Source organism: Octodon degus, unplaced genomic scaffold, assembly GCF_000260255.1.
Source record: "Octodon degus isolate 3935 unplaced genomic scaffold, OctDeg1.0 scaffold00095, whole genome shotgun sequence".
Lineage (NCBI taxonomy): Eukaryota > Metazoa > Chordata > Mammalia > Rodentia > Octodontidae > Octodon > Octodon degus.
Window position 1 is genome coordinate 8,204,693 of NW_004524671.1, and position 26,494 is coordinate 8,231,186.

The 26,494-nt window shown below is 40.3% G+C and overlaps 1 protein-coding gene across 1 annotated transcript in view; it reads right to left on the reverse strand.

Annotated features, from left to right (window-relative positions):
* Ostf1 (osteoclast stimulating factor 1) overlaps positions 1 to 26,471 on the reverse strand; it is a 50,119-nt gene extending 23,648 nt beyond the window's left edge. Inside the window, exons 1-2 of the mRNA XM_004638121.3 lie at positions 26,273 to 26,471; positions 304 to 350 (exon numbers count right to left, since the gene is read on the reverse strand). Of these exons, the coding sequence (XP_004638178.1) occupies positions 304 to 350; positions 26,273 to 26,306 (81 nt within the window). The 5' untranslated portion in view covers positions 26,307 to 26,471. The remainder of the gene's footprint in view (positions 1 to 303; positions 351 to 26,272) is intronic.
* Between the last annotated feature and the right edge of the window lie 23 nt (positions 26,472 to 26,494).

The following is a 26,494-nucleotide window of genomic DNA, read 5'->3' on the forward strand; positions in this document are numbered from 1 at the left end:
CTTGAGGTATCAGGGGAAGAAGAAGGAAAGGTTAGCGGGTGATCTACAGGAAGGAAAGTAAGATAGGGTCACCATGCTTTACATAAGGAGCACGTGGTGATCTGAAAGCAGGCTGTGACACTGTGCAGGGAGCAGCAGGTGTGGAGGACACACATCAACTTGGGGGCTAGCATGCACCCCTCAAGACAGCAGGGAATTTGCTATGTCTACCCAAGAAAACGCATGCCAGGAGCCAAGGAACTGCCTAAATGAAATAACATTAAGTTATACTGTCAACTTTAATGTTAAAAACTGCATACTTACAGTTCTGGGTTCAAATGTATATAAAGCTCTGAAGACTTTAACTTGACCTAAAAGAGAGGGAAGAAGCAATATCTGATCAGTTTTATTATTTCTAAATTTTGCTCTATATATTATCCTTTATATCCTTGAGGATTCCTTATTTAAAAACCCATTAAATAAAGGTTTTTTTATGACAAGAAGCATGTATTTAGAAGACCAGAATGACAGGCATTCCAAGTGTGACCCTTCTATTACACATTGCTATCTTCAATGCAGTTGCTTGGTCCACAGGTATCAGCATATATAGTTAGTCAGGCTGAGAATCCTACCAATTGACTGCTAGTTTCAAAAACCTGCTGATGTTTCTCAGGATCATTGCCTTGCCCAACTTGTGCATGTAAGTGTATGGTTTGTCTCTGTCCTTTTCTCAGCTTTTCTCCTTACCCTCTCCTCATTGTTCAGTCCTCAAGTTCTCACTTTCCTTTTAGTTGTGTTATACCTTTGTATTTGTATTTCTTCTTTTGATTTCTTATACTAGGGAGACTATACGATATTTACACATGTAATAAAGTTATTTTAAATTACATATCTTTTCCACATAGGACATATTTTTAAAAAAACATTTTTTATGAATGCAAGAATAAATGCACATCTCTGCAGGATATCTTTGTTTCCCCCTAACAGCAGGAACTACATGATTATTTGTATTGCCTAATGTGGAATCGGTTCTTCTAAACCTAAGGTCTAAGTTTAAAAATATAAACGTGAGCCCAGATGGTGGCACATGCTTAAAATCTAGCTCTCAAGAGGCTAAGGGAAAAGGATCACAGGCTGGAAACCACCCTGGGCTAAACAAGGAATCCAAGGTTGGCCTGGACTACACAGTGAGATCTCAGCTCAAAAAACAAACACACACACACACACACACACACACACACACACAGCTATATAAAAAGGTGACCAACTTAACATAAAGAAAAATTTAAAGTGAGACTCTACACTGTTTTAAAATTCTTAAATCAATAGGTTAGGATTTTATATTTTCCAAAAGAAAAGAAAACACAATATCAAAGAGGTAATAAAATAACTTGCTGGGAGGGCCGGGAATTATAGCTCAGTGGCACAGCACCTGCCTGGCAAGCACAAGTTCAATTCCTAGTACAAGGAAACAGAAAAAAAAGGAAAGAAAACAACTTTACTGGACAAACCTGTGATTTCATTTCGTCTCCAAATAGAAGACAGGAAATAATGGAGCAAAAATGACCATACAAGTGTCCTCCTCATTCTGCCAAACACCCCCCCCTCTTCTTCGGCAGCATTTCCACAATACTGCACCACACCCACATATCCGTTAGCTGATGTCCTCTAAGGACAAGACCCCCACTTGTTTAACTTCCCACCCCTACAGGGCACAGCACAGACTTGACAGGTTTGTTAAATGAGTATGTGAAGCACAAACACAAATAGTGAGAGATCTATCAAGAGCAAAAAGAAGGGTCTTTCCGAAACAGATTTAGAAAGCACATTAAAATAAGACTACCTATTCCCTTAAATTGCTTTTCTTAGGTATTGGGGGTCAGTGACAAAAAGTTGATTAACACAGAAAGGCAAGGTAAAGAGTGATATGCCACATGCATCCTGTTTACATTAACCACACACACCCCCTCAAATGTCAGCACCACTTATGGGAGCCTATCACATTTCTACTTTACAGAATTTACATTCTTTTCACTAAGCATGCAGAACTTTTACAATCCATGAAAACAGTAGCAATCACTTCCTGTGGGCCAGGGAGGAAGAATCATTCCCTTTTCTAAACATCTTAACATAGAAGAGTAGTTCCCATCCTCCGTGACCTGGTGTGTCTAGCAGGCAATTCTTGTTGCAATCTGAATTCTAGAACCACAACTCTCCTGCTCAATTAAGAAGAGGCTCACAAGAAGAAGCAAAAGTCAAAAAAAAAATTTTCTTTGTCTTCATTATTTTTTTTATCCACACCCCCAGCCTATCTCTGGAGAAAGGAAACACCAAACGGAAGGAGGCACTGCTAGGAGAAATATTTTCTGCTGACTTGATTGTCTGAGAGGGAAGATTAGTTATCTTGATTGCTTCAAACTTCCCAAAGGGAAGTCACACAAGGAAGCAACCCACTGGTGACCAAAATCAGTAATAACAGAACTTTCTTGTTCTTTGGAGGGAATAGGAATGAGAAGCTATGTGGCTAATTTTAGAACTAAGAACCAATGTGAACTTAATGGGCTGAGGTAAAACTTCAGTAAAAATTAAAACAGGTATGTGGTATGTGACTAAACCACTTATTTTCATACTGTATTTCCAGTGATGGTCTTACTTAAAATGTTCACAACTGGAAGGAAATGAATAGTTTATTTGCACTGAACAGCAGACAATTCCTCAGATTAAAGAAAGAACATTTTATTGGTGCAACCTTAGAGAAAAATTTTATATAATTCAACCCAGAGCCCAGGCCTGGCGTGTGAGTGGGAGTGCCTGGGGCCCACCAGATCCTCCTTTGACCCAAAGCCCAGGCCCCACAAGTGAGTGAGACTGCCTGGAGCCTACCCAACGTCATAAGACCCAGAGCCCAGGCCCTGCGTGTGAATGGGAGCACCAGGGGCTTGCAAGATCCTCATTCAACTCAGGCTTGGCATGTGAGTAGGATGCCTGCCCCCCGCCCCCGCCCCCCAGAGCTTCATTCAAGCCAGGGCCCAGGCCCAGCATGTGAGTAGAACTTCCTCCATCAGACATGCCCGGTGTGGAACCCTGCAACAGAACTCCCTGCACAGAGGCTAGAGGCAAGACTCACCAAGCTGATCCAGGAGCAGAACATCCTGCCAGAGTGGCACAGAGGGTTTACCTCCAAGGGCTGCAACAGAAAGAAGTGCAGCACAGCAGCCAGACCAAGACACACCCACCTGGACAAGTTCGAACTTGGAGATCCAGACCTGGTGCTAAGGTAATAACTCTATCTAAGTTCCACCCTAAAGATCAGAAGATAGTGCTATAAAAATGACAAAGAGAAGGAGCAAAATGCATTCTCAGGCCCTGAGCCCACCCAGAACAAATGCAAGAGACAATAACACAGAAGAAATTGGAAATCACACAGCTGAAATCTCTGAAATAATAATGTCTGAAGAAACAACTGCAGAAAGGTATAGAGGCAATCAGATCAGAAATAATTTCTAAAGTAAAAAAAAATAATAACTATAATGAAAGAAGAACTAAGTGCTTCTAAAGAAGACACTGATAAAAAAAAATATGGGGGAATAGAAAAATGATAGAATCCTTCAATGAGCAATATAGAAAAGAAATAGAATGCATGAAGCAGATTCAAAGAGATATACAGAAAATTAAAACCTCAATCACAGCCTGGCAAAACCGTTTGAATGAAAGTGAAAATAGAATTTCAGATCTTGAAGACACCATTACAGCTGGTGAAAAGGTAAAAGATGTCTTAAAAACAACTAGGATGCACGAAAAAATAATTCAACATCTGTGAGACAATGCAAAGATGAATAATGTAAGGCATCGATGAGAAAGAAGGAGTCAATGCAAATCACATAAAAAGAATATGGACAGAATAGCAGAAAACTTCTTAAATATGGGGAAACAATCTGTTACTGTTAGAAGTGCTGGTCACATATTTGCCAGTCCAGTATTTATGTTATGTTTTATTCTTAGAAATTCTTTACTATCATGAAAACTTTTTTTTAACTCAATTGTTTTGATATATTTAATTTTTAATTAATTTTTAAAATATTTTCTGAATATTTACTCTTAATTTTTGTTTTATGATTTATACTGTATCTTTGACTTACAATCTACTTATAAGTCATGGTATGATATTTTCTCCTAGTATTAGAAACTATGAAAAGTATATTTCCATTTTCCATTGACTTTACATTACTTCCTTATCTTTTTTACACACACACATATAAATACACATGTATATATGTGTATATATGTATATAAAAAAATGTGTATAACCCAACATAAAATTGATACTGCTTTGTAGAAATCTTCAATGACCTTTTACACGGGTTCACCTAATATATTTTACATAGTCCTGCATAACTACCATTTTGAGAGCTCTTTATCCTTTATCCATAGTCATACGGCACCTTCTCTTACCTTCTGGATTATGCTCTTTGTTATTTCCTACATGCTACGTCTGGAGGTATTAAAATATTTCGAGTTTGTTTAACTGGAAAATATTTTACTTTCAGTTTCAAAGGTATGTTTGCTAACTATAAAATTCAATGAGGACAGATCTCTTTTTTTTCTTTCAATTCTTTGAATTAATTAGTCTAGTTTCTTACATACTTGCTCTTTTTTTTTCCCTAATGTGCAACAAGATGCTATTTAACTTTATTCTTCTATAGCTAATTATTTTTAGGTATATGCTTTAATGATTTTTTTTCTTTACAATTAGTTTTGGATAATTTCACTTTTGTGTATCTTGGTATGATTTTATTCAAATTTCTTGTGCAGAAGGTTCATTTTTCATGGAAATGTGATGCTACAATTTCAGCTAAATTCAGAAATTTTACATCTTTAAATATTTATTGCCTACCCCTTTCTACTTTGAGAATTCTAATTATATGAATATAAGTTTCTTGATTTTGGCACAGAGAAAACTATTATGTGACTGATCTGTAAATTCTTTCTTCTTCATTTTTATTTTGGACAATTCTTACTGTTATATTCATTTAATTTTGTAAATAATTTATTTACATTGTGTAATCTATTATTAATCTTATGTATTCATTTCACAAATATTTCTCTAAAACTCACTCTGTCTACATTTTATATCTTTCATATTTCAATATTTATATGCAATTTTTAATATACTATATAATTATCAATTTTCAATAAAAATGAGAATAGACAAAAAAAGAAAAATTTTATATACACGATTCTATTTATTGCTTAATATTGAGACATTAGCCTCTCATAGATCCCTTTTAATATTGAAATTATAAAGTTCTGAGCTTTAATTTATTCCATTCTCAAAGCAGTGAGCTGGAAGTGAAAGCACAGTAGCAGCTAGAAGTATGAAATGCACAGCCCAGGGAGCAGGACTTTTGTGATTACAATTTAAAAACACTGTAATTTCTCTCTCAAAAAAGTGATGCCTATCAGATAATTTTTATATCATATTTAATTAAGTTTAAAAAACATTCCATAGGTCTAGAAGCTCACAGAAAGTGCCAAGGAGAAGTTAGGATACTCTATTTCCACATTTTCCTTGCAGACATCTAAAACCCAGACAACATCATAATTTATCATCAGAAACCAGTAGTAGGGGGCTGGTGAGATGGCTCAGTGGTCTAAAGCACCTACTTAGAACAAGCTTAGCAAAGCACAGGGACCACGGTTCAATCCCCCAGCACCACATGCCAGCCAGCCCCGCCCCCTGGTGGGCTGAGCTGGCCACACACACACACACACACACACACACACACACACAAATAAATAAAAATTAAAAAAAAAAAAAAAACAGCAGTAAGCTGGGTGTGGTGGTACATACTTGTAATTCTAGCACTTGAGAGGCTGAAACAGGCAGATCACTGCAAGTTCATAGTGAATTCAAGGCCAGCCTGACCTACATAGAGCCCTTGTTTCAAAGAGCAAAACAAAATAAAAAACAAAAAAAAAAGGCAAAACACAGTAACAACAAAAAGAAAATTAAAAATGATCTACTGCTTTTTCTTTTTGAGAGAAGGTCTTGCTATACAGCCTAGACTGGCCTCAACTCATGGTAATCTTGCTGCCCCACTCTTCTGAGTGCTGGGACTACAGATGAAAGCCATCACACCAGAACTCAAATTTATTTACAGAAGATAAATTCACAGATGTAAGAGCTGTGATCTTGTGTATGATAAGAGGCTAGCTTAGGCACCTTCCAGGGCTCTCTCAGCCTGATCTGTATCTCACTCAAGTCTGGTTACACATGACAGACACACAGAAAGGGGCTGTGTGTAGACAGTGGCAATTCACATGAATGAGGCAGGAAAGGACCAGCCTTCTGTCTGATACTACAGGGGAATACTGCATGAACTGGCAGCATGATCATAGTGTAGCCCGAGAAGGACTCGAGACATAAGCAAGACGAGCAAAGGCCCATGGTAGTAAGAGTAGTGGCAGGCACCCAACTCTGCTCATCTTGCCAGCCTTGCTCTTTCCTTTTCTTGCCAAGCCAATCTGGACTTCCACAGAGAGGGGCCACGTCCACCAGTCATCAGCCACACCATGTTTTCCTCTGTGGGAAGGCTGAGCCCAGACTTCCATACACAAAACCTATCCATGATGGGAGGGGCAGGGCAAAGTGAAGGAAGCAACTGGGACAAGGTCTTCTACAAGCAAAGAACAAAGAAACCTCCACTGTAGGGTACTGTCAGGGCACCTCCAAGGCCATGAAACAGCACTTAGTGCACAAACTCAATACAAAATTTCCAATCTCTTTTCTTGTGGGTTGGAGAAGGAGAAAAAGTTCCTAGAGAAAACCACCCAGACACTGCAAAAGGGACTGCTCACTATGAAGGAGAGACAAAGAAACAGGAAAAGCACTGTGGGTACAGCTCCAGCTGGGCAATTTAGAGACTTAGCAAGACTGTCTTAAAATTTAAAAAAAAAAAAATTAAAATAAAATAAAATAAAATGGGATAGGGGTGCAGCTCAGTGCAAAAGTCCTGGTTTCAATCTCCTGCACCAAAAAACCAAACCAGTAAGAGGAACGACCATCCAAAATATCAGTGTGCAGTTGACTATTTCACTGATCTTGAGAATGCCAGAAGGCATGAGACCTTTGAGAGAGGTTTCATTTAAGTGGACTATGAGGACTACTTTATATTAGTGTAAGTTAACATGGGCACTAAAGCCAAACATATTCAACAATGGGATAACTTATGCTATACCCAGATAATGGAATACGATTCGCACTGAAAAAACAAGTCATGGAAAGATGAAGAGACTTCAACGCATATACTACTAATCTGAAACTGTTGTATACTGTATGATTCCAACTACATGACATTCTAGAAAGGTAAAACTATGGAGAGAGCAACATTGGTGGTCGTAAGGGTTGGTGGAGAGAAAACATTAGATAAGTGAATGCAGAGACTTTCTGGGCAATGAAACCACTCTACATAGTCCTATAATGGTGGACAATGTGTCTGTCCAAACCCATACAATGCACAAGAATGAACCCTTCTATAAAATATAGACTCTAGGCAATAACTGTACATCAGGGTTACTCATTGTAACAAATGTACTATTATGATAGAAGACATTCATTCAAAAGAAGCTGGCTGTCATATATAGGAGCATGGGATATATGGAAAATCTTTAGAACAAGCTCTGTACTCAACTGGACTATTAATTTAAAACTGTTCTTTAAAACACTCAATAAGTTTTTCATTTTTAACAGGTGTGGCAGTACACATCTGCAATTCCAGCACTCTGGGAAGCTGAGGCAAGGAGTCCACATGTGCTAGCCAAGCCTAAGCAACTTAGCAAGACCCTGTCTCCAAATAAAAAGTAAGAAAGGGCTGGGATGTGAATCAGTGCAATCCTATGTATTGCACCAAAACAAAGTACATTTGCAGCATTTAGGATTTGGGATTTTCAGATACGGGGCACTAAACCAGTAGAGTCTATGCAAATATTTATTTTAAAAAAGTCTTTAAAAGATCTGAAATCTAAAACACTCCTGGTGCCAGGCATTTCAGAAAAAAAATACTCAGAATATTAAAAAAAAAAAAATACAAATTAAGCAAATGTTAATAAAGATACAGAACTAATAAAATTCTTAGACTGCTAACAGGAATGTGAACTAGTACAGCCACTATGGGAAAAAAAAAATGTTAAGTGGCACCAATAATTCATTTGTCACAAACCTGAACATGCCTTTGAGATCTTAAATTGGTTTTGTGGAAAAGAAGACTTGCCAGCATCCAGCACCATTTGTAAGACTAAATTACTGCATACAAAATTATTCCCCCCCAACTACCTCATTAATCCTGACAAATGCAAAAAATAAAAAAAAGCAGGTCATGACATACTTGTGAAACGAATTTACTGGCTTTAAAAATAAATAAACAGAAAACACCAGAGCACGCTATACTTAGAAGAATTATGATTCTATGTTATATTTATTTCACTGGAACTGTACAAATGTGTATTTATCTTAGAAATGTATCAAATATACATTTTGGCATCCTACTGAATGTATAACTATTAAAACTTACTATGTGGCAAAGCTAAATAACATTTTCACAGAATGAATTACTGGGATAAAAGAGTAAGTCTGAAACTATTCAAAAAATTGAATATGAATATGGTCTTTTAAAAATACAAATACATTCATTTTTAAAACTGAATATGAAAGGGCAGGAACAAAAATTCCTTGGCACTATCAAGTATGCAAATGCCTGATGTGACTCTTGCACTAAACACATCCTCCCTCTACAGCAAGTCATTTTTGCATGAGTTCTGCCCAAGTAGTGCCTGTGGCAATGTTGCTAGCCTGTTAGTAAACTTTCCTTCCTCTGTCACAGAAACTGACCACGATAGAAGTGTACCTCTTCTTCATCTCGGGGCCTAAAATGTGCTGAACAACAAAACAATTGTAGACAGCAAACCCACAAAATGAAAACATTTACCAAAAATTATTAGCAACTGCACTACCTCAACATTCTCAATCAATTAATGATTCAGAATCATTAATTCTCAACATTAATTCTCAAAGCTACAATTTTTGCTCTTTATCTAATGATTTTTGAACTGAAAACTGATAGCCTCACAATCATCAATTATTATCATAGCTTACTCTTCTAACATTAAATATAATTTTTGCCTTCAACTGATTAAAAAAATTTCAATAAATAAGGCACAAAATATGTCATAGTATATAAAGCACATCTTTGGAATAAGTTACCTTCAGAAAGTTTTTTTCAAAATGAGATGAAGAGAATGGGAAGTCCAAATGGCGTGCCTTGTTTGTATCACTGAAGCTTGCACTAAGATTATGCAGGTGGGTTACCTATGCAATCTACAATCCCTATTTAAGCACAAGGCTTAAGGTGCTAGATGTGAGACTAAAGTCAGTAATTCCTTAATTTGGCCGTCAGCCAAAGCTGAGTAGCAGATTGAAAAAGAAATAGGAAGGGCTAAGGTAAATATGCCCCATGTGTGTTTATGCAGCCGATCATTATGTCAAATATATCTGACTGGGGACAAGGTCAAAAAGAGTTGGAAAGATACTACTCCAGGCATTTGACCAAATTAGGAATTGGCTACAAGGCTCTATTAAAAAATGGGCAATATTTTCTCTCTTGTGTTAATGTCAAAATTCAGCTGGTATATGACAAACAGTACTCTTTTATCTTCTCCAGAAGCCAATCTTCAGACTCTCAAAAATAGAAGAGAATTACTTGATAAAGACAAACTATGGCAAATATCAATTTACTATATAGATGTATTTTTTCTCATATTTATCTAAGAGAATGATAGAAGTATTAATCGTCTTAATTTATACTCCATGCTATGAAAAGAAAGTGCTATCACCTTAGAATATTCTTGGCATCAGTGAAATAATATGCTCTTTACAAAGCATATTTATTCTATTACAGATGCTTGATAAAACAGGATGTTTTCTGTTCAAAAACTGAAACAGAGGGAGTCTAAGTGATGGTATCCAGGAGTCAAGGCCATCCCCCCAATTCCTGGAGGAAACAGCTGCACTCTGCAGGCCCAGCACAAGCCTCCCCTGGGCTTTCTGAGTCCAGCACCCACAGTGAGGTGATCAGCTCACAACAGACTGTGGCTTGGACTTCGGAGCACCGTTCCACAAAGCCCAGTGCTCTTGAAAAGAGAGGAGCTATACTCCTTGGAAATAAAAGTATCAGTGTGACTCGGAGCACAGTGGTCTCTGGCCTCGTGGATGTAATAAGACAGTTTCTGCCCATGTATTTATATTTTTAAATTAATTAAAGCAAATTCAGCCCATTCGACTTGTATGCCTAACAGAAAAGATTACAAACATGGCTTTCTTATACCTCCTTATTTCAATATTATTTCTCCCCTGCCATCTTCCCTACCCAATCCAAAAAGGAAAAGGAAAGAAAAAGAACCCTAAAGAATTCGAAACATGTCTTGATTTCAGCTCCAGGGATGGCAGACTCCTTAAGCACAGAAGCCAGTGTGTTTTCTGACAAGAGGGTTCTGTTTATTAACAGTGTGCCTTTCTAGTCTTTTTTTTTTTTTTTTTTTTTTTTTTTTTTTTTTTGCTCATACTTTGCAGTTGCCTTTCAGCAAACTTGGTTACTTTTACATAGCTTCTGGTTATTTTTTTTTACTTTCCTCAACTGTATAACAGAAAAGCCCCAATGAGCAGAGTTTCAAACTCCAAATGGCAAGCTCTTTGTCAGCTATGTCTTGAATGACTAAAACTTACAAAAACAGAGCAATAGCTGCTAAAGACTCTTTCCCTAGAAAAACTGCTTCCATGTCAGTGTGAGGAGACCATGGGGAAGAAGGGAAGAAAACTGTTCCAATCTTTGTAATAAAGAAAACACTACACTGTCGTGCCATCTGTGGCCAAAGGAAAGCCAGAGATGACCTATGGCCACAATCCCTGCTTTGTATGATCCATGACACCAAATGGGGCAAACGAAAAAGGGACTATTTCATGATGCATAAAAATGAGCTGAAATTCTGGCTGCAGTAGTGATGAATAAAGTTTTATGTGAACACAGCTGTTCATAGCATACTCTGTGGCTGCTTTTGCATTACTGTATATAACAGCAGAGTTGAGGAGGTGCAATAGAGACCACAAGGCCCACAAAGCATAGAATATTTACAGAGGGCTGGGAATATAGCTCAGTGGCATAAGAGCCTGCCTGGCAAGCATAAGGTCCTGAGTTCGATCCCCAGTACAAAAAAAAATTTACAGAAAGCTTGCCAGCCCTGTCTGATGCCCTGCCCTCCTATATGTAACAAGTCTGGCGAGGACAGAGAGCAGGAGCTTTAGGCTGCAACAGGAGGAGCTGCACATCCCAATGTGGCTCACACTGACCCCAAAACCATCTTGGGCTCAGCCTCCTCCTCTAAGAAATGACTGGCTGAGCAAATGACTCTGTACAGCAAAGATCAGCCAGGAAATTGCCTAACATTAACGTCTTTCATAGGAAACAAAATCATCCCTCTCAGCTCACTTTTGTAATATGCTTACACCCCAGCCCAAACATGCAAAGCACTAAAATTGTTTATTTAATCCTCAAAGCAATCCTGCAATGTAAGTGCTTTACTAACCCTATTTTATGACCACAGAAACAGGTTAGTAAGGTGTCACTAGTCCAGGTCACAAGGCTAGAGAGAGCAGTGAAGAGATGTGCCTGAGGCGATGGGTTCACCAGCTTAACTTGGTCTCACCCAGGTCTCGAGTCCCCAGCTCTAGAATTCATGCTCTAATCGCTGGTCAGAGATCTGAGCTTTTAATGCTAGCTCTGTGACTAAACATTTTACTGTACATAAAATACCAGGCAATTCCTAACACCCTATGTGTGCCCATAAGTATTAGCAATTATTAATTACTATGCATTGCTATAGTATTTGGGGCTTATCTCTTGTGTATTTGTCCCCTCTAACAGAACAATAATACCAAAATCATAGTCCTGTATATTTAGAAATTTATCATTTACAATATCCCACCAGAGATATCTTAATGCATTTTTAAGCAAATGGCACAGTAGATAGCATTATGTCCCTTAATGACTATTAAAAAACTAAATGAGTTTAAACATCTTTTAAACCAATAACAATAAGGGAAAAAAATCAGAAATGTAAGTGTAAATACACACAAATGTTGAAATAAAGGTTAAATAAAAATACTTTGTTTAAAAGATTTTATGATGTTCTTTAAAAATTAACTTTTGGGAATTTATTTGCTATTATATTAAAAGGTTGGTCATAATACACATACAATAAGTTATATAAAACAAAATGGAAACTAAGAAAACATCAAAATGAAAACTGTTATCTCTAGATGGTAGAACTATGACTCATATTTATATTCTTTTTCTAAACTGTCAAAAATTCACAGCAATTCCACATACAACCAAGAGAATGTGTTCAATGCCCTACTGAAGGAGCTCAACCTTTCCCTCAGCAGCTGCATAATGAACGTTGGTCTTCCTCTGTTCTTTTACCCCCTTGACATCACCATAAAAAAAAAAAAAAAGAAAAACCAGTGGGGAGGTGAGCAGTAAGGCAAAAAACGTTCCTGAAACTGAGAACCAGACTACCCCAAGTGAACACCACAAGAAGATTCGTGGGGCCAGCGTAGGCTGTGACATCTGGAAGAATAACAGCAGGTCCCCTGCAAAGAGGGGAGGGAGGCCACTAGAGTCAGGAAGTACGGAGTGTGCCAGAAACCCAGGGACAGTGGGCTGGCTCGGTGTGCCTAAAGGCCAGGACAGGAAGAGAGGACCCAGCCCCTCCACTCCCACCCCAGCATCTTAGGTTTCCCAAACTTGTTTTTTGAACTTTCAACTTTTAGCTCTTTTCAGTATTATTTGCAGCAGCTGAGCACAGTACATAAATTCCACTCAACTGGAGAATATGAGCATAATCCTTTTTTTTTTCTTTCCTAGAAGAGCAGCAACTAAAAAGTCTGCCTGCCTAAATTTTACATATGTGCTTTCTCAACTCGGCTGAGACCCACAAGAAGAAATACAATTCACCCAGAAAGACCCCAACACCAATAACAATACAAACAGATTTGTAAAACTAAAGAAGGGCTCTCAGTCTTCCTCCTCTCTTTTCTCCTTGCCGCCCTCCTCTACCCCACCCTCATTCTCCTCACCCTCACACACTCTCTGGATACTACTCTGGACTAATTACACTCACTGTGTCCTACTCTAGGTTACCATTCACAATAGAAAAAAGCACCAGAACAGAGCATTGAATAAAGCAATGTGCATAACCACTATTCATAAACAAATGAAAAAAAATTCAGATTAAGAAGTTTGGAAAAAAAAAATAAAAAGTTTGGTACTGGCCCGCAAGATAGCTCAGCAGACTAAGTGCCTGCTTAGGCAAGCACAGGGACAGAGGTTCCATCACCAGCACCACATGCCACTCCGGCCCCACCCCCGGGCACACTGAGTCAGCCACCCAGACCGGGCATGGTGGGCACGCCTGTAATCCCAGTGCTAGGGAGGCTGAAAACAGGAGGCTCACTATGAATCTGAGCTGCGTAGTGAGACTTTGTACCAAATACACACACCAAAAAAATAAATAAATAAAAATTAAAAATTAAGTGAAAACAAAAAAAGTGTGGTATTATTAGCGATAATGCTCTCAGAATATATTTACAATAGTCCTAGTCTTGGTCCCCAGGAAGAAACATCCTAGTAACATGATGCCAAAACTGTGTTCAATATTTGTTGCACAGCCTCTCTCAAACCTGCTCTAGAAATAAGGATATGCATGGTACCTAAATAAAAGACCACCAGAGAGCACAACTGAATTTATGCTAGGCGCTCAGTGAGAACTGTCCTGATCAATGCACAGGACACAAATCGGCCACTCAGGCCTTTTCCTGTTTCTAGTTAATACTAGCACTCTGGCATAGTAATATGAAATCTGGATGTATGCAAAATAGTAAAAAATCATAAGTAGGAATCACAAAGAATAAAGAATCAACAATGCTTTTGAAAATGGAACCATTCTCCACTCAGAAAACAAGGGGTTTAATGTGTTAGGGTACTGGGGACTCAGCTACATCACCTTTTTTTTTTTTTCTTATTTTGATACAGGGTCTCACTAAGTCACTAAATTGCTCGTGCAAGGCTTAAGCTTGTGATCCTCCTGCCTCAGCCTCTCAGAGCACTAGGACTATAGGCAGGTATACACAGCCATGCCCAGTGAGGGTTCAAATTGTCTTAGGCAGTACATGCAAGAGACACAACAAAACTCCATCTCTCAAATGACAACAAAACCAAAATGAGGAAACTGAGTTCAGAGAATGTCAAGGCCTTTAAAGTGGAAATTGTTTCCCTAATTTTATCTTCTCTCAGATCATAATAGCAGTAATTCAAAGGTTTAAACTGTGTTCCTAAGAAGCACAGTTCTACTATAAGAGTGGCACGGCTTGCCTGGTGGCCTAGAATGTCACTGACGATGCCTCCACCTGCCATTCCATTCCAGGGCTGAACCTCTAGCTCAGCCCAGCAGCCGATGCCTGGCTGGCCACTTCCTACGCTAGCCTGGGTGGGTCCTGGAAGTCAAGACAGTTTCAGCTAGGAGGGGCTAGGCAGGCCTCAAGAGAGTCAGAAGAGACCCAAAGAGCCCAAGTGATTCCCACAAAGGCCAATGTCTATTACTCTTCTCTGGTTGCTGAGACAAATACCCAACACTCAAAATGAAGGAAGGAAAGGTTTATTTAGCTCACAGTTACTGGAGGTTTCAGTCCATAGTCAGCTGGCTCCAAGAAAGACTGGCACATGGCAAAGGGCAGCAGTTCATGGTGGCGGCAAAGAGCAAGAGCAAAATGGAGGAGCAGCAGCAACAATGGCCACAGAGATCAAGTCTGTCTCCTTTATGTTGCACTCAGGCTATCCACACCAGGCTGGGCGCAGTACTCACACCCATAATCCCAGTAGTACTCACACCCATAATCCCAGCAGTACTCACACCCATAATCCCACTGGGTCATGAGTTAATCACAAACTCTAGAAGTCTGCCCCATGACTGTATGAGGCTTTGCAGGGAAAACTAGACACAAACCATAACAGCCAGGAAAGAATCTTCCCCAAAGCATTAATGTATTTTCCCACACCAGCTCAGACTAGGAGAAGGACGTGGTGTTCAAGAGCAAAGAGCCTTTAACACTGGCCCAGAGAACAGGGCCAGCTACTTGCACAGCTCTGGTTTTCTGAGACAGTAACTAAGACAAGTTACTTCACCACTCGCTGGAATTCACTCTCTCCTAAAGGTAGAAATCCACCTTTCTCTCAAGCTCTGGGAGTGAGCAAGGGCTGAGAACACCCTTGAGGGTCCTAAAACTCTCTTCTGCTACACTTTATATCTCGGCTGTTTTTTAGCAAGTGGGGGAGCCCAGAAGATCACTCTGCATCTACAAGAATAGGAACCTGGGTAGATGGGCAAGGTGGAAAGATGGTGGAACTTGCTTTTAAATTTCAGGAATGTGCTGCTTACTGTCCACGTCCAGCATCCTGCAGTGCGACATGATGTGTAAGTCGGAGAGAGTATGATGCTGACAGTGACCTCTCTGCCCACAAGGACAAAGAGGGGCAGTCAGGACTCCAGGCACCACCTGCCCCAGTGTGCAGTGGTCATCTAAACTGCATGTCTCCAGAATCCTCACAGGGATTCAATTCCTCCTCTGCTCACTGTCCACATATCACATTACTCTGCCATTGCTTGCCATCTGCCCTACAACCTACAGTGTTTTATCTTTGGTTTTAAAGACAGTTACTGAAAAATTAACATTCAAAAGTACTATAAAAGTTTTAAATTACAAGCAGAATTATTCTTGTTGATGTGTAAAGCCTTAGCAATGAAACTTACCCTTATCAGTATTATTCTATGTCCCACCATGCCTGTAATCCCAGTACTCCGAAAGTTGAGGCAGGAGGATCACCACAAATTCAAGGCCAGCTTGGTCACTATAGTGAGTTCAAGGCCAGTTTGAACTACATAGCAAGATTCTGTCTCAAAAACAGAAACAAAGCAAAATAATACTCGCACTATAGCACTTTTGTAATCCCAGCATCCCAGGAGGCTGAAGCAGGTACATCTCAAGTTCAAGCCTAGCCTACACAACTTAGTGACTCAGCAAGACCCTATGTAGGAATAAATGTACCTCAGGGATTATACTCCTGGTTTAAACTCTAGTACTGAGGGCTAGGGAAAGAAGCCACCATTTGGAACCCCTAGAAATACTTAAATAATGTTTTGTTTTGTTTTGTTTTGTTTTGTTTTGTTGAGGGGGATGGCAGCTTTTGGTTTCTTATATGGAAACAACACAACCAGCAAAGCAATAGATGGACAGAGACTCACTCTTACAAGGGAAGATTTGCCTTGTTTTCAGAGTCCCTCTTCCACAGCGCCAAATGTGAGAATGACAGAGCAAGATCTGAATTTCAATTCATTGCTTAAATCTAATACCTCCAAGAGACACAAGAAAACAAATAGGAGGTCACAGAAAAGGAGAATTCTGAATAATATTCTGCAGAGAGTTCCTTTCTCAAAACTATCAACAGATACATTCCTAGACCAGGGTCCACAGAGCCGCTGTTAATCAATAGCCCACTTCTCCCGTTCTGAACGGGCACCGCCCCAAACACATCCCACTCAGTGGGCTCGCATGCATCACTGCGTTTTGCAAAGATCTCACTGGAATCTGCACACAAAGCATCTGAAACACTCCCACCCGGCCACAGCAGTCAACTGTGAAAACAGTGCTCTGTGTAAGCAGTGCCTGGAGAAATCAGATCAGGCCTAATTATTAATTCACCATGCCCTCCTTTCTCTCTGTCATGAAAACCTGGACTTCCAGCCAACCTGTCAAGGAAGTCTCTATGGCGTTCACTCTGTCATATGCTTGTATCCACAAGGTCCTAGACACCAGAAGTCGCTGGGAGATGGGTATGGAATAATCAGAAATGTCCCTGGCACCTGCAAGAAGCAGCAAGGTTGAAAGTATTTAGAAATGTGAAGAATAATTTGAAAGGCCAATCTAAGACAATGAAGTAGATTTAAAAGCAAGAGTTGGAAGAAAATTAAGAAACTGAGTCCCAGAATGGTCTGGTGTTAATTTAAAAACCAGGACCAGGATTGTTCCCAAAACTAATGCTTGTTTTCCATTATATAATCATCCTAATCCTCCAGGGAACAACGTGGGCCTAACATCAGCGAGTCCACTCAAACAGAGAATTCCTTCTTAGAATCTTGCACTTTACTTATATTTTAATGTAAGTACTTAAGGGAAGGTGATTCCTGTGCAGCCTATCAATCACTGGCTTAGCAGAGAGGGTAAATTTGTCATATGACAGTGAATTCCTACTTGGAGCCCGATTGAACTGAGAGGAAAGGAAACCAATAGTCCTGAGCAAAATCATGTTGTAACACTCTGTGGGCTGCAGCCTTGATACCTAAAAGTAACAGCACAGCTCAAACAATAGTTGGCCATGCCACTCATGTCTGCCAAAGATGAGACCTGCAATGGGAAAGGTGCCCCTCAGAAACCTTCCAGAGCAGACAGTGACACAGACCAACTGCGGATGATGGCAAACCAGGAAGGCACAGGTGCTGTTGGCCAAAGTTCCACCTGTCTGGCCATGTTTCTAGCAGTGAGACAGAGCTAAGTGACAAGGGATAAGGACAGCTGGAACAGTGGGTATCCAGCTACCAGTCAACCAGAAAACACTAGCACAGGTGCCAAGACCTCAGAGACCCTTCCCCAGCCCAGAATCAGGAGACAGGCAAGAGCTGGTTGTAGAAAACAGAGCTCTAACAAACTGGTATCGAGGCCTAGGAACTCTGCAAGGTCTGCAAAGAACCACAGAGCCTCGGTATTTAAGTGCAGGGTTGGTCTGTCATTGTGGGAAAGGTTAGGCAAGAATCAGAAGCCCTATCAGATGGGAGGGGCTCCCAGAAAAAGGAAGTGAGTGGTTAAAGTGAGTGGTTACCCTAGGCAGCAACTCTCAGTTCACCTCTCTCAGCTTAAAATAGGTCCAGATATCCATATGTGTCTGCAGAGGACTGGCACATACACAATTGAATTCTTGCTTTTAACTGAGAGAGGTAGTACTCACCTGTAATCCCAGCCACCTTGGAGGCTGAGGCAGGGAATAGTAAGTTGGAGCCCAACCTGAGCAAGTTAGACTTAGCAAGACTTACCTAAAAAAGAAGATAAATCTTGTATTCTGTGTAAGCATATACCATATTCCATAATTACATTAGGTAAAGGGTTTTCACTTTAATTCAAGGGGAAAAAAATCTCCAGTTTGCAGTTTCATATGTGTGCACCAAGTTGCCATGTTTTCTCAGGGAGAACCTGAACACTAATGCAGCAGTCAGATGTGGTCAGGAGGATGTGTTCTTTTTCTGTTTGATTTTGCTATACAGCAAACTCTTCCTCAGCATCCAAAACCTTCTTCAAACACCCCTCTTCTCTGATACCTGCCCAGCTTTCCCATGCTTCCCGCCCTGGGTTCCAGTCCCCTGATCACACCTGAGTGATAACTCCAATCAAAAGTGTAATGATTTTTCTCTTAAGGCACATATGCACATTTTCAGGCGGAATATACAGTAATACAACCAACTTGTAAATGTCTATGAAAGTAAGCTTCAACACATCACCTGACACCACAAATCCCTCTGCTAGGACTTCATCCTGTGGACTTGCAGGTGGAAACAAAACAAAGCTGTTTTAACACCGTTACAACAAAGACTGGAAACAATGTGAATGCACATTAACCAGCCCTGGTAGAGCCTAGCATGGTGATCCACCCCTAGACTCCTAGCACTCTGAGAGGCTGAGGCAGGAGGAGTACAAGTTCAAGCCTAGGCATAAGATGTACATCCAAAAATCTCAGTACTAATTGCATGGAGGTCAGAAGGTACAAATGTTGGACACAAGAGGGTGGAGATCCTATGATTTCAAGATAGAAGAATGCCCACTGAGGAACACAGCCCTCAGCTTTGGCTACTTTGTGATAAAGCTATAAAGAATGGTAAACACACCATTTCCCCACTGCTTCCCAAACAGACTTCATTATGTATCAAAACATTTTATGTGACAAGGATTGGTATGCTGCACTGGCCCTGCCCCTGGGGTGTGCTGAAACAGTGACTAAGACTAGGTGTAGTGGTGCGTGCCTATAATCCCAACACTTGGGAGGCTGAAAACAGGCGGATCACTGTAAGTCCAATTTGTGTGGTAAGACCCTGTAGACCCTGTACTAAAATACATTTTTTTAAAAAATGTGCTGATCAAAACATTTTGAATCTGTTATTCATGAACACTTCAGTGTAGTTATGTAGTTACAAAGGAATGTAACGCTGCTCTATGTTTTAAAAGTATGCAGTCTAATACAGTAGTGACCCAACAGAAGAGTAATTATGCAAAGCAAGTAACAATAATACAACTACATATGTTAATAAAGTGGTGGGTCCATCTTACAAGTTTCTTCGCTCAAAATGCATAGACTCAGCCAAAGCCTGTGTTCCATTCCCAGTCACACCAATCACAGCTAGCAGCAGTGCAGCTTAGTTGCCCTTACTAAGTATTAATTCATTCCTAATATAGGGACATTAGGACTCATTCCATAGCAAAATTGTAAGAAGCCAGAGCATGTACTGAGTTTAGCACAGTGCCTGAGACACAGCCAAACAAACTATTAACATCACCATCACAGTGGTCATCACCCTGGAAGCTCCAAGATGCCCTTGTCAAACTTTACTCTGCTACTGGGTGTAAAAAGAGCATCACATTTATGAAACAAACTACTTACTGTGCATATTTCAAAAAACAAGCTTATACTCGGAACTTTGCTTAATGCATTTCTTCCAGAGGAAAGTTATACAAAAGTTGAGATCATTTAAATGAGGACCTTTTTTTCCTCATAAGTGTTGAGCAGCATATGTGTAACGTCTCCCAAGTTTTGTGTATTTAGAATGAATAACAGAAAAGCTGAGAACACTGGTGTTTGTTTCTTCTAATCCACAAATTTATTTTCATAAGACACATGAAATATTTGTGTTGCTTTACTTTTACCACCAAAATCAATAAGCCATTTGAAAGTCACTGTCAATGTCAGACATTGGTTTCCAACTACACTGGACTGATGTCAAACCTGCCTAGCACAATTCTAAGTCCAAATCTCATACAGGATCTTTTACCCATCCTTAGATCATGTCTTAAAAGAAAGTCTCTATAAGTCTTTGTGAATACACAGGAATTACCAAAACCAAACCAAGAAGACTTAAAAATCCTACATAACCCCATAACAGGCAATGAAATTGAAGAAATCTACCAACTAAAAAAGGCCCAGAACCAGATGAATTCACTGCCAAATTTAATAAGAACTTCAGGGAAGATAAAATGCCAATACTTCTCAAACTGTAATGAAATTAAAAAGAAAAAAGTACTCCCAAAGTCTTCCCTGGAGGCTAGTATTACCCTGATCCCAAAACCAGACAAGGATTCAACCAAATCCAGGCCAATCTCTTTAATGAACATAGAGGCAAAATTCCTAAATAAGATACTGACAAACAAAATGTAATAAATCATTAAAAAGATCATAAACCATGACCAAGTAAGCTTCAGTCTAGGGATGTAAGGATATATTTATATACTAATCAATAAATATAATTCATCAAATAAACAGAAGCAAAGACAAATGATACAATCATCTCAATAGGTGCACAAAAAGCCTTTGACAAAATCCAACATCCATTCATGATTAAAATCCTGAAGAAAATAGGCATAGAAAGACCTTGGGTTGGGGAAACATCTCAGTAGCTTACATACCTGCCTAGAAAGACTTTATCTCAATCTGATAAAAACCATTTATGACAAACTTACTGCCAATATTATATTAAGTGGGAAAAATTGAAAGCTTTCCCTCTGAAATCAGGAGTAAGTAAGGATGGCTACTGTCACCACTCCAGTTTAACATAGTCCTCAAAACATCAGCTATTGCAATCAGGCAAGAAAAATAAAAAGGGATTAGGATAGGGAAAGAAAAAGTCAAATTATCATTACTTTCAGATGATGTGATCCTCCACATATAAGGACCAAAAAAATTCCATCTCAAGACTCCTAGAATTAATAATTAAATTCAGTCAGTCTATCAGGGCACAAAGGCAACACGCAAAAATCAATAGCATTCCTGTATAGGCAGAATCAATACAATAAAAATGATAGTATTTCCCAAACTCATATATATCTAGCATAGTACAAAACAAAATCAACAGCATTCCCCACAGATCTAGAGAAAACAATACAAAAATTCATATAAAACAAGAGACCTCAAATAGCAAAAGAAATTCAGGGTAACCATAGCAAGCTACATTACAAAACTATAATGATAAAAATGGCACAGTATTGGCACAAAAACAGACAAGTAGATCAATGAACTAGGCTAGAGAAAGCAGAAATAAAATTGAGAATTAACAAATGGGATCATATCAAGTTAAAAAGCTTCTGCACAGCAAAGGAAACAACAAACAGAGTGAAGAGACAACAGAATGAGAAAAAAAATTGCCAGCTATTCCTTGGAAGACTAACATGTATACACACTTCAATAAAAGAAAAGCAGTATAGGGGCTGAAGAGATGGCTCAGTGGTCTAAAGCACCTACTTGGAACAAGCTTGGCAAAGCATAGGGACCGCAGTTCCATCCCCCAGCACCACATGCCAGCCAGCCCCACCCCCTGGTGGGCTGAGCTGGCCACACACACACACACAGACACAGACACACAAATAAATGTAATAAATAAATAATTAATTAAAAAAAGATAAAAAAGAAAAGCAGTATAGTTTTTTTCAATAAACGGTGTTACCCTCACATTGGGGATCCTAGAGGACAGGGATTACAGAAAACCCACCATACTGCTGTCCCTTAGAGAAGAAACTGACAATGCACATGCAGCATCTTAGTGACCAAGGTAGTCCCAGCAGCAGTTCACTGCATAATAAATGTCTGGAAACTAATGGCCACTTTGAGCCCTTCTTGTAATTGAAGAGGCCAAAGGTAACTTGCACTAATCTCACAACATCTCAATAAATTTAGTATTAAATTTGTACAAGCACTTCTTTTCCTGAAGTGTGAATATATTTTGGAGGGCCCTATATAAAGAACTCAAAAAAGTGAGATGCGCCCCAACCTGCCAAATAAAAGAACAAATTAAAAAATAAATGAGTTAGATAAACAGACACTTCTCAGAATATAGATGGCCAATAAATACATTAAAATGTTCTCTATCGCTGGCTATTTAAGAAATGCAAATGAAAACAACACTGAGTTAATAGCTTACTCTAGAAGGAATGACCACCATCAAGGAAGCTGGTGGTAACAAGTGCTGGCGAGGCTGGGAGAAGGAGGCCGCTTTCACACACACTGCGGGAATGTAAACTAGTACAACTACTATGGAGCGTACTCAAAATGCTACAAATAGATGCTGACCATGGTTTTGCATGCTTGTAATCCCAGGAGGCAACAGGTTAAGGCAGGAGGATCTACCCAGAGTTCAAGTCCAGCCTAGACTACATAGTGACCTCAAAACCAAGCTCAACTATGCAGCAAAAACCTAAGAAAAAAAAAGAAAAGAAAAGAAAAACTCCATTTGACCTCACTATTTCCCTCTTAAAAATCCTCCTAAAAGAGCTAAATATTATAGTGATGCATGCACATACCTGTGTTAATGGCAGCACAATTTATAGTAGCTAAATTTTGGAAACAGCCTATATGTCCACTGGCAGATGAACAGATACACAAAACTTGGTATTTATCCCAATGGAATACTACTCAGACATAACAAATGATGAACTTGAAGCATCTGTAGGTAAATGGATGCACCTGGAGACCAGGTGACATCAGGTACATGAGCTTAAATATGGCATAGTTTCTCTCATATCTCTTATATAAGAAACCCAAAAATATAAATAGCAGCAAAATTAAGAATTCATAATACAAAGTAGGAGATCTTTTTTCAAATGGGAAAGGAAAAGAGATGGCGGGAGAAGGGATGAAAGAAGCAAAGGAAAGCAGATTAAAAAATGGAAGTAGAGCTTTTTCAAATGAGAAGGGGAACAAGCATTGGAAGGTACAGGGAGGACTAGGAGGGAAGGGGTCAAAAAGAATGAAAATGTGTTATGCACATATACAAACACCCCATGATAAAAAAAAAAACTATGTACTATAGGCATGTACTAATAAAAAATGAAATTATAAATAAGTAAATAAAATAGTCTTTGTGAAAACAAAATTCTGTCTTCTGCCTTCTAACAAGCCAGCGAGGGTCATCCTAATTAACGTATGTGGTTCCTAATGGTGCGACAAGACTGCAATTAAGAAAGAGCTGAGGACTGTGAGATTATAACACATCGAACCACTGATCCGTGCTGGCATAGCCAACAATGAGAAAGATCATGTCAACTGTGAAAGAATTGTTATTTCAACACAGATTAAAGGTAGTTTAGACTGTCTGAAACATACAACCAACATTAAGACCCTTAAAACTGAAGCAGACAGCATTCTGAAGATAATTGTCTTAATTTTTTTAATGCAATGGATTTGCAGAAAAAAATTTAAGACTATTCAACTGAAAGTAAAATAAGTATCACTAATCAACAGTGATTTTTACATTTTAATTGCTATGTTTACTTACATTATATTTGCCAAATTTTCCACTACTAGCAATTACTTTTATCTTTAAATTACAAGACTTTCTTAGCACAATGGATGAAATCAACCATCCAATTCTATATATGGGACGATCTAGGATATCTGTAGATTCATAAACCTTTACTTGACTCACGACCTTCAAGGTAACCTTCAAATCCCAATGTCTAGTAAAAGATCTAAAATATAAGCTACATTTATTAAGAAATGTTTAGCAAACAATTTCTGGAAATGGGTAAAATCACCAACAAGGCGACTTTAATGTATCCTCAGGACAATGCAAAGTGACCTGGGCTTATCCTCCAGCAGGACTGCCTAAAGCAGCCTCTTGAGTGGGATTATACAGTGCTCACCTGAAAGAAGGTTCAAACCACATTACAGCGTAATACCACTTGCTACTAAAATCTTTTACTAAGCACCTGGCCCAGGTCCTCAGCTTTTAGTACTGCCACTGAATTGCGCCATGCTGTTTTGCCATGATCCTGCTCCTCTTGTCTTTCTTGTAAAGAAACATTGTCCCAGAATGGGAAAAGTTTGTCTCTGATTTCAGTACGATTAAAAACTTCTCCGAACAACTGGCATACTTTAATTTTATGAGCATTTTTTGCCTCTGTTCTTCTCTCTACGTGAAGCTGAGAACGAAGTCTACAGAATTCATTCATCAATTCTGTAGGACATTAAGATGTGCATTCTATAAATTATTTGCTTCCTCCTATGATTCTTCCCAACCTCTAATACCACTCCCCTCAGATAACATGTATTTTTATAAGTCTTTAGGTGGACAAAGTAGGGCATAAAAAAGCAATAAACCAAAAATAAAATAGACCTTTGCCAAGCCAAGCTTGCTTTGGTCAGTGTGGCCTATGAAACTTACCAGCACAACAAGAAAATAAAAATGTAGCAGTACTCTCCTTCCTGCGACCAATCAGGGGTGACTGTCAGGAGCAGTCAGGCAGCAGTCCAAGGACCGGGAGCCCCTCCCTGCCCCCCAGCTCTAAAACACCCACGCCCAGGGTGTTCGTGTGAACAGAGCACCATGCCTGAGAATCAGCGTGGTTACTCCAGATACTCCACACCACCTGAGTTTTAATCCTCGCACCCAGTTTCAAGTGAGACTAAAATAGTCCTGACGGTGCTATTTCTCACTACAGGGTACTAAGCCAACAGGTCAATTACTATGATAACTTTATTTATGTTTGGACTCCACATATACACTGGCGTAGCAGCAAAGTCCTCTCTAAGCAGCAAAAAAGTTCGTGTTTTTCTTTCCCTAAAGAGGAGGAGAAAACAGTGGTGTCAGCCTAGAAAATGGTTCCTGGAGCGTGCCCCAATCAGTAACGCGTGATCCCTAAACCAAAGCGCGCAGGAACACACGGGACGCTCTTCCCTGCGCACAGAGTGCTCCTAGGTCTAGATGCAACACAGATTTCATTTAATGTCTGCAGCGAGCCAAACCTTACAAGCAGATTCTCAGGACATGTCTTAAAATACTTCGTTCAGATATCAAAGAACAGGTCTACTTTGTTGGATACACGAGGTTCTGATTTGGAAAGGGGCGACCTCACATACGTGCACCTAAAATGCAAACTTCCCCTTAGCTTCCACGTAGAAGTCGGCACAGCCCCTCTCTAGCCACGCCCCGCCTTGCTCCAGCGCTAGGGTCTCGGCGACTTCCTCCACACCCAGTCGGCCAACACTTAAGTTCTCATCCAATGACTATGGAACCTTTGTGAGGACATACGTTATTTTTAAGAGCTGAAACTGCCACTGTGATCGCAAAGAAATCTGGATAGCTATGAAAGTTGTAAAGCTTCCTCAACTCTTAGAAAAATCGAGAAAATAATCGCTGAAACTATCTTTTTTGCAACAGAATTACTTCGAAATGTGATATAAACGGATTACGTTTCACCTCTCGTTGACATTACAAGATATGGGAGAGAAAAAACTGAAGTCATCGGGGTTCCTACGCTTCCCGTCATTACCTCCCCACAACAATGCACTTAGGAGTTCACTGCAGCAAAGAACTGACATATGTCCTTTCCTTTTCGAGTCTCTCCTCTCGCCACATCACGGAAAATATTCCAAGAACAGAGTAAAGAAGAAGGATTACCGGCCCAAAAGTCGCTAGGAGCCGGCCCACTCGGGGCCGCGAGCCTTCCTCCCGGCGGCCCCCGCAGCCCCACCGCGGCTCCGGCCGCACCCCGCGGGCAGGCACTTCCCGTCCCCCGGCCGGCCGGGCGCGGGCTGACCGCCGCTCTCCGAGGAAAGAGGAAGCGGCCGCCGAGCGCTCGGGACCCTCACCGCGCGCCGCTCCCCGGCCCGGCTCCCCGGAAAGCTCCCTTCCACCGACGCCGCCACCACACGCGCCAGGAAGCTGTCGCGAGGGATAACGCTGCAAAGCCCCGAGTAGCCAGCCCCTCCGCAATTTTCTTTTTAAAACCCTCTCGCCGCCCGGACCGGCCCGCCCCTGAGGGATCGCAGGCAGCGCCCGACCCGTCCGGGTCCCGCGTCGAGCTCGCTGCCGCGCCTCTCACCTGGTTTGACCGGTTTGGGGGGCGGCTTCGACATCTCGCTTCCTGGAGCGCGAAGCCTCGCAGACCGCGAGCGGAGAGCCCACTGGACACTTCGTCGGCCGGCACGCGTCTCCCGCTGTCCAGCGAGCGCTGCGCTGAGCTCCGGGACCCGCCCGCCCTGGCTGCGCCGCGCGCGGACGCAAGCTCAGCGCTCAGCCGAGTGCCCGCCCCGCCCCGCCCCCG